Source organism: Myotis davidii, unplaced genomic scaffold (assembly GCF_000327345.1).
Source record: "Myotis davidii unplaced genomic scaffold, ASM32734v1 scaffold924, whole genome shotgun sequence".
NCBI classification, from domain to species: Eukaryota; Metazoa; Chordata; class Mammalia; order Chiroptera; family Vespertilionidae; genus Myotis; species Myotis davidii.
Window position 1 is genome coordinate 465,534 of NW_006294764.1, and position 9,736 is coordinate 475,269.

The 9,736-nt window shown below is 40.2% G+C and overlaps 1 protein-coding gene across 3 annotated transcripts in view; it reads right to left on the reverse strand.

The window, feature by feature from the left end:
- NASP (nuclear autoantigenic sperm protein (histone-binding)) overlaps positions 1 to 9,736 on the reverse strand; it is a 29,973-nt gene that overhangs the window by 9,626 nt on the left and 10,611 nt on the right. For all 3 annotated transcript variants that reach the window (XM_015567521.1, XM_015567520.1, XM_015567519.1), the window contains exons 3-5: positions 7,938 to 8,048; positions 2,068 to 2,148; positions 1,195 to 1,301 (exon numbers count right to left, since the gene is read on the reverse strand). In XM_015567521.1, coding sequence (XP_015423007.1) covers positions 1,195 to 1,301; positions 2,068 to 2,148; positions 7,938 to 8,048 — 299 coding nt within the window. The remainder of the gene's footprint in view (positions 1 to 1,194; positions 1,302 to 2,067; positions 2,149 to 7,937; positions 8,049 to 9,736) is intronic.

Sequence of the window (9,736 nt, forward strand, 5' to 3'; positions counted from 1 at the left end):
GCCCTACCAATCAGGAACAGCTTTTCCTGGATCATTTTTAGAGGCAGCTACCTGCTCCTTTGGCTCATCCCCACCCACATCCACCGGCTTGACTGTTGAATCTATAGGCTCTGCTTCTACCTCCACTGCAGTGGCCTGCTTTTCTAGAGTCACAGTAGGCTGCTCTTCTGAAGCTTCTTTTGGCTTCTCCTCTATGTTCACAATTACTTCTTCCTGTTTCTCCTGACCCCCTTTCTCGCTGTATTCTTCTTGGACATCAGTTACAGAAACTGATTTTCCTTCCTCAACATCAGGTGCTTCGTTTTCTGGCTTCCCAGCAATGACCTCAGCTTCAATCAGTCCTGATACTGCTACTCCTTTTGCCTCTTCAGTGGTTTCAGTTAAGTGATCTGGAGTTGATTCAACTTTTTCCTGTAGTAACTCTGCAGGCTCACTTATATCCATATCTTCTCTTTCACCCTTCTCCACTTCAGTCTCCTGTTCTTTATCAATTTCAGGCTTTACCAAAGACTTGTCTTCTGGTTTTTTTGCTTCTTTTTCTCCCATGGCGTCATAAACCTGTTCTCTCAACTCTTCCCTTGCTTCCTCTACATGGTTAAAGAACATGAAGCATAAACATGTCTTCGAGTTTAACGTTAAAGGCATAAATGGAAACTAAAAACACATTCCCTTTAAACCCTTCAAACAGCCTGGCTTAAGTTTTAGCGGATGGCCTACAAATTATCTGCCCCTTTAAGAAAAGCAAAGGTAAAGTCCCATCTAGTAGTGCAACTTATTGCAAAAGAAACCCAAGCTCCCTAAATTAGCTTAAGCATTCTGAATATCAATTAGTGGAGATGCCAAGCTTTACATTCTCCTCTAAACATTATAGACCTCCATCTGATTGGCCAAACTAGGCTTAGAAATTAACATTTTAATTTCTCACACACAAAAAATGTAAAAGGGCTCTGAAAGCACTGCTATTAAAATAACTGAGTGGCACAGAGTTTCTAAAAAATTAGTTATCCTCTTAAAACAAACAAACAAAAAACCTAGTCACTTTTTGTAATCAGCTACTTCCACTGAAGTCTCTGCCCGATGCAGGTTATCACCTAAGCATCTTAAAGATGATCCTGGATAGGAAGAGCCTATCTCCGTCACTTGTGCACAAGAAATATGTTGCACCTCTTTAATGCCACATGCAACTCCACATACCATCTATGTTATCATTATTTTCTACCAGCGATTCTTCTGTTTTTTCTCCTTCTTCCTCTTCTACATGCACACCTTCCAGGGCATTTCCCAAAACACCATTCTCCATTCTAGGAGAAAAGGAAACAGTACTAAAAGGCATGATAACTAGAACGTAACAATTTACGATAGAAATTGTAATCCTATATTATAAAAGCAACAGAAGAGCAAGCAAATGCAGAGAATATAAAGTAGGTGTTCCTAAAAAACTTCTATAAATTAAGGCTGGGAGAACAGTGAAAGAATAAGTATAACCTTCAGCTACTGAAAAGTATTGGTGACTCTTATAAAAGAACAAGATCAGTATATATTTCCCTTATAATAGGGCCATATTTCCCAAGCTTCACACCCACTGACATTTCCTTAAATGGGGAAAAAAAACCATTCTGGCAAGATTATTACGACAAATCACCAGAATGCTCTATAAAATTAGAAAACTTACTAGAACTGATATTAAATAGATCATAGATAATTTGCTAGTTTCATGTGCCCTCAATGTATTTTATCCTGGTGAATAATTTCTGGTGGAAACCACACAACAACTTTACAATAATTAAGACTACTTATAAGTTTTATTTGTTAGACATATTCATTTGCTAGTGTTTTCTGACCCCAAAGTCAAAAGTTATGTATAATTTTACTCTTTGCATGAAGTGCCTTTCAAAAAACTTCCATGCTCTCCCTAATTTCCTATTTCTTAGTAAAATTAGTCTCTTAGTTCATGTGAAATCTCAAGCTAGTAAGCAATCTTACCAAACAAAAAAACTAAAATGTTTAAATAGACCATTGTGGTGATACCAAACATTCTACTTATAAATTGTGACTTCAAAGACATACCTTGCCAACTCCAGAAGAGATTTCCCATAGAAAAAGAAAGCTTCTCCACACTCATTAGCTGTCTCTCCATACTTTTTACCTCTATAAAGAGAATAAACATCAAAGATCTGAATTAACACCTACTCTAAAACATTTATTTCTAGTTCTTTAGTTATGACATTCTTCCAATAACATACTTATAGGAAACCAGTACTTCCCTCTTTTGCTTTCCAGTCAAGGTCAAATGGACCTTGACCTAACAGGGCATAAAATTAATGTTGCCCGTTCTTCAGCTCTACATATATTATATATTCTAAATGACATCAATTTACTACAGTTATCACATATAATCTAAGACCTAAACTACATCAATAGGGATTTCTTCTGCTATAAGACTGGTGTCAAAATGGGCCAAAGTAGTTAGTTAGAGGACTAACTACTAGTTGGCTGGGACCTAAAGGATAAGTAAGGCCCATGGAAAAGCATCATGATATACCGTATTTGCCGGCGTATAAGACGACTGGGCGTATAAGACGACCCCCTAACATTTCCACTCAAAATACAGAGTTTGTTATATACTCGCCGTATAAGACTACCCCCTCTTCCGCACACCTTCCACACACCAAATAAAAGGTAAAACAATATCAGATTTGATTTTAACATTTTAATTTGCTGGCGTGACAGTTTCACCTTAAAAGCCTTCAAACTCCTCTTCATCATCTGATATTAAAAGTTCATCAACGACATCTTGGTGCCATGATAGGGATGATAGGGGTTTGACTGGTCGACGTTTTCTATGCTGTACTGTACAATGGGGCAGTATTGTGGTTGGCTGTTGGCTGTATACAAAGCCTGATTTGATTGGTCCCTGCTCCCTGTTTGCCCGCCCTGTCACTATAGCAGTCTGGTCCACCCTTGCATCAGCATCTCCCTGGGACCTCACTAGTGCGCAAGTGCGAGCTCTTCAACATTCTAACAGGCACCATGATAGCGCAAAATCGCGAATCTTCAATGCATATGTAAAGAAATATACGGTAACCCGAATTTACCACACTCGCAAAATCGCACACAGCCAACCATACACCCAGTATGGTATCGCGATTCGCGATTTTGCGCTATCATACTGGGTGTATGGTCGGCTGTGTGCGATTTTGAAAGTGGGGTAAAATCGCATAACAGCAAAATCGCATAACAGCTGAGCATACACCCAGCAGTGCTGCTGATGCCTGAACGGTATGTGGAATGAAGTGGGCGGGCATCGGGAGGCCACTATGGCACGGGGCAAGCACTATGGGCAGTCTATCTGAAGTGTACCTGGCGTATAAGACGACCCCCCACTTGGAGGCATATTTTTCAGGGCCAAAAAATCGTCTTATACGCCGGCAAATACGGTAGTTAAGAGCATTTTTTCTCTGGTAGAATGCCTGGGAAGTTAATTTCACAGTGCCTTCGTTTTCTCATCTGTAAAATCGAAATGTGAAGAATGCTCAAAGAGCTACTGCAGGAATTGAGTTAATGTATATAAAAGCACTTAAAATAAGGCTTAGAAATACAGATTTATAGATAAGTTTTAGCTATTATTTACACAGGAAAGCAGGAAGGAAAAAATCACACAAGTATGATAAACGGAAGGAGGAGGTACTTTATGTCAATAAACCATTTTCATGTAGTAAAGGATTGGCAGAAGCCATGCAAAGTAAGGCCAACTACCAGCATTGGGAGTCTAATGAGAGTAACTAAAGAAACTAATCAGGAAAATCAGAAGAAAAAAATCTAATTAGGAAGTACTGTGAAGAAAGTCAAGTTTAAGGAGAGTCTGTTTCATTTCACACTTATATAACCAAATGTATGTGAAACGTTTTCCCGTTCCTCATCTCATTTGATCCTCACAGAAGTCCTGGAGTAGGTAGATAGGAGACTCAGTAGAATCCTATTTTCTATTCATTAGCCAGAAAACAGAGATTTAGAAACTTGATCCAACTGCAAAGAAATGGTAGAACTTGAAAACGACTTCAGGTTTTCTCACTGCACAGAATACAGTCAAACATTGCTGCAGTTAATATTTTACCTTTGTTCTTCCTGTATGACCTATAATAATAATCTGCTTTGTGTTGCTATTTACTGCTGTGATGCTGACAATTACCTGAAAGAGTAGTTGGGGTGCTTCACTGGGCTGGAAAAAAGTTTAGCTACCTCAGAAAGCAGGTCTAATTGAAGAAGAAAGAGAGAGTAGGAGAATGCTGCACAGACATGCTCCAAGGAGCAAGCTTGAAATACAACTGAAATTCAGAAAGATTTACTGAATAATCAATGGAAAACTTGCAGGAGATAACCCTGATACCCAAGGACCGAAGGTGGAGACTGGTAGGAGAGGCAGCAGTGAGAAGGGGCTAGCTGGGCACCCACAGATGGCAACTGCAGTCCCAGAGAGAGATCTCAGCTGCAGGGGCGGGGTGCCACTGAGAACTCAGGGATCCAATCCCCAAGCTAGGCTGCCCAGCAGAGAGCACCAAACTGAGGAGGGTACCCACATAACATCTAGCTATGAAAAGCAGTGGGTTGCTGTCTGCCAGGGAGTGGCAGCTGAGGGCTAGCTGGGCACCCACAGATGGCAACTGAAGTCCCGGAGAGAGATCTCAGCTGCAGGGGCGGGGTGCCACTGAGAACTCAGGGATCCAATCCCCAAGCTAGGCTGCCCAGCAGAGAGCACCAAACTGAGGAGGGTACCCACATAACATCTAGCTATGAAAAGCAGTGGGTTGCTGTCTGCCAGGGAGTGGCAGCTGAAAGTTTGGGCACACTCTTAAAGCGTCAACGCACAAAAATTCCCTGTGGAGCTACTCACCTTGTGCTCCAGCAGAGGGAGGGTGAAGTGGACTGGACCTGTGAGAGCAGAATCTAGGACTGGGGACTTGGGGGATAGAGCTCAGAAGGCAGATACCCCAAGTTTCCTGGGATGAGTCATTCCCTCACAAAGCAGAGGACATCTTTTCCACATAGACATCTGCCTTGCCTGAGGGAAAGACAGTGGACACACCCTATTGGAAAACACCTTGCCCTGAGGCCACTGAAGAAATTAAAATGAACTATTAGCCTCCAGGCATAAACTACCCCACCCTGTTGAAAAAACTCTTGCCACACCTGAGGACGATTGCCTGGGGGCAATTCAAGTCTGTAGACAGGGCCGGTCTATGGAGGCTTTGAGTCTTTGCCTGATCTAATTACTCAGAAACAGCCTTTAAGGCTGTCCTTCACTAGAGATTGAGATACAGAGGATCTACCTATAACATAGTCACAATCCCAAACAGACAACCAAAATGAGGAAAGAAACAACCCCAATTAAAGAACCAGCGAATGAATTCTCCAGAAGAGATAAATGAAGCAGAGATAAGAAATTTATCTGAAACAGTTTAGAGTAATGATGTGAAAAATGCTCTACAGTATGAAAAAGGTATAGTAACTATGAAAAACCCAAACAGAACAGTGCCCAGAGACACCCTAATTAAAATGCCAAAAATTAAAGACAGAAAGAGAAGAGAAAACTGTCACCCACATAAGGCTGACACCTGATTTCTCATCAGAAACTCTAAAGGCCAGAAGGGAATGGCATATAGTACTCAAGGTAATGGAAAGCAAGGATCTGAGACCAAGAATACTGTATCCAGCAAGGCTATCTATCATTCAAAATAGATGGTCAAATAAAGAGCTTCCCAGACAAAAAAAAAAGGCTAAGGAGTTCATTACCACCAAGCCAGCATTACAAGAAATGCTTAAGGGATTTAAGAAGGAAAGAGAGAAAAACCTAGCCATACAGAATTAAAATGGGAATAAATAAGTACCCTGTCAATAATAACCCTAGCCGGGACTGGTTTGGCTCAGTGGATAGAGCGTCGGCCTGCGGACTGAAAGGTCCCAGGTTCAATTCCGGTCAAGGGCATGTACCTTGGTTGCGGGCACATCCCCAGTGGGGGGTGTGGAGGAGGCGGCTGATCGATGTTTCTCTCTCATCGATGTTTCTAACTCTCTCTCTCTCTCCTTTCCTCTCTGTAAAAAATCAATAAAATATATTTTAAAAAATAATAACCCTAATTGTAAATGGATTAAATGCTCCAATCAAAAAGTGTAGGGTGGGTGAATAGATATAAAAACATGACCCAACTATACGCTGTCTACAAGAGATCTACCTCAAGAGATACACAGAGGATGAAAGTGAAGAGATGGGAAAAAATTTTCCATGCTAATGGAAAAGAAATAATAAAAAAAAAAAAAGCAAAGCTGGAGCAGCAATACTCATATTCGACAAAATAGGCTTTAAAAGCATCATGCTAAGCCCTGCCAGGTCAAGCAGTTAAGCGTCAACACAGGAACCAAGAGGTCACGGGCTTGGTTCCTAGTCGGACCATATGCCCAGGTTGCAGGCTCGATCCCCAGTGTGGAGCATGCAGGAGGGAGCCTATCAATGATTCTCTCATCATTGATGTTTCTATCTCTCCCTCTGTTAAATCAATAAAATAAAAAATTAAAAAAAAGCAACTGGACTTAAAAAAATTTAAGAAAGCATCATGCTAAGCGAAATAAGCCAGTTGGAGAAAGATAAATATCATATCATTCACTCATTTGTGGAATATAATGAACAACATAAACCGATGAACAAAAATAGAGCGGGGGGGGGGATATACTAGAATATAATAGAATACTGTTATTTGCATATGTTTTATATTTCCTACAACTTTTGTGATACATTATGTCAATACAGTTTTGGTAATATTATTATACTTAAAATCTTTTTATTCTTGAAATATTAATGTTCCTTGCATGTAACATCATATTTAAAATAAATAGAAGCAGGTCTAATTAAGCAAGTTTATTCTATATCTATAAAAGGCTAAGTTGAATCACGTGTGCGCAATACATATAAAGCTATCGCTGGCACCAATCGCACATGTGTATTTTGATCTGTCATTGTCAATCGTGAATTTGGTTGACACTTCTATTAAGAGAAAGGGTGAATAGCAATATTAAAATATTTCTTCTAATTAATTTTCTTCCAATGTGGACGAATCTGTGCACTGGGCCACTAGTGTTAACAATAAGCTAATTAAGAAAGCTGACAGACTTCCACTGCTACTTACTGGTAATGATATCTTAGAGGGAACTAGCTCAAATCAAGGCATAGGCTGGCAGGCTAATGCTTGAATGAAGATTTAACTTTCTCAGCGTACAGAGGTGCATTAAAGCCTTTGGTTAATATCAATCAACCTTGAAGCACTAAAGCTAACTTATTTCCCCAAGATACCTATAGATACACTAAAGGCCTGATGCATGAAAATTCATGCAAGAGTAGGCCTTCCTTCCCCTGGCTGCAGACACCAGCTTCCCTCAGGCACTTGGGACTTGGGGTGGCTTCCTTCCCTGCCCCAGTTTCACCAGGAAGGATGTCCAGTCTAATTAGCATATTAGCTTTTTATTATTATAGAAGATATGATCACCTGGTGGTAATTACCAACTTGCTAACAGAGCAGTTAACAAAGTGATAAGAGTATGAAAAATACTGTGCTAATAATAATACTGATGGTAGGGTGACCAACCATCATGGTTTACTTGGAATTGAGTTTATCCAGATACAGAATTTCCAATGCTAAAAATAAGAGTCCTGCAATTAACCAGGACAAGTTGGGCACCGTAATTAGCAGTAACTAGAAAACAGACTACCTTACTCAGGAAAATCAAAGGCTACAATTGCTCAGTTATATGTAGATTTTATATTTATAGAACTTACACATGAAAAATAATCTTTTTAAACTCTTACACTTGATTTTTCTCATAAAACAACTTTCTTATGACTCAAGTTTATTAGAAACATAGACATTTTAGCAAAACACAGTACTTACAAAAGACTAGCTGCTTCCTGGAAAGCATTGACAGCTGCTGGAATATCCCCCATCACCAGATGCTTCTGTCCTAAGCCCAACAGCTTCTTAGCTTCACTATCCACATCCAAACTGCCAGAAAAAAAATTTTTCATGTGTTAAATACTTTTAAAGTCAATATTTCTTGAAAACCTGCTACATTTAAACCATAATAATTTCTTTAAGCCTGTGAACTATTCTGCAAGGCTAAGCTAACTCACATTTATCACTACAAAAGCAAAAGTTATCTTAAAAGTTTTCCTTAAATGGGAAAAAAGATTCTGGTGAAAGATTCTGAGGCAACATTCTCAGAATTCGACTAGAATATTTCCTCTTAAAGGTTTATCTACTCACTACCAACAAATAAACTTGGTTTCCATGATTGTGGAGGGAAGCCTCCCCAAAAGTTACTGGCATTGCAGAAGCTGCAGGAGGCCCTGGAGTTGGCTTGGCTGCTGTGTTCCAGCTAGCGTTCCAATTTTTGAACTCGTAGGCCCTGCGCCAAATTGATTGAGGACCCTCCAAGCAGGTAATGACTCCACAGGGAAAAGGTATTGTCACAGCTTTTGCAGCCACTGCCAGCATTGCTGGAACCCCAACTCAGTAGCCACGGGTCCAGGGGACTACCTACACATTTGTGGGCTGGGCAACAACCCCCTCCAGGCATTATGGCTACTCTACCTGGTATGAGACCACCCATGAGCCCATCAATTAGGCTAGCCCCATCCCTCCACCCCACCCCTGATTAAGGGACACCAACAGACATGTCTCCTCCTGGAATGAGACCTCCTCTCCCATGAATGCATCCACCAAGACCCTAGAATACTGTCGGTCCTTGGTCACCCTTTCCTACAATGTGTTTTGTGAAACTAAACTGTTTGTGAGTTTCTGTCCTGTCTTTACTGCATTAACATATGCTAATAAATTCATGGAGCAATTTAAAAAAAATGACACATGCAAGTATTCTATAGGAGGATTAAATAAAATTGGAAACAGTGATTCTCAACCTAAGTGAGCTTAAGAATTATCAGGAAGTTTTCCCAACACACAAACCTGAATTCTATCTGAAGGTAAACAAATAAAATCTCTAGGGATGCAACTCAGGCACCTACCTTTTGGATTAGCTTTACACTTATTACCTCTGCTTAAGAATCATGGTCACATCAAGATGGAGAAGTTATATGGAAGTAGATGTGGGCTCAAAATAAAATTTAAAACTTTTAAACTAAAATAACAACAAAATCGAAAATAGTAACCTTACAACAAAGAAATCTGTATCAGCAGAAATAAAAAAAGGAATAGGTTAACTTTTGTTAGTCATGTTGCATAAGGAATAAGGAGCATAACTAAACTTTCAATCCTAGTATTTTATTCAAATGCAAAAAAACACATCATTGTCTAGACACCACAGTCTGATTTACAAATAAATACCTTAATATTTGGTCTTACCTGTTACCTATTAAACATAACGAAACTGACTCCTCCCCATGGCTGCCTGGACCAGGAAGGGGAAGCCCTTTTAAGCTCGTAGAAATTTTAGATGTCAAAAACATTCCCCGTGTACCTAAGCAGTATTATATGGTTCATTAGTATGTATTGTGGCTGGCCTTGGACATCTCTTGTTAACTAGGAGAATTAGAATATGCACATATAGCCCTCGCTAGTTTGGCTCTGTGGATAGAGCTTCGGCCTGCAAACTGGAAGGTCCTGGGTTCGATTCCGTTCAAGGGCACATGCCTGGGTTGCAGGCTCAATCCCTAGTAGCGGGTATGCCGGAGGCA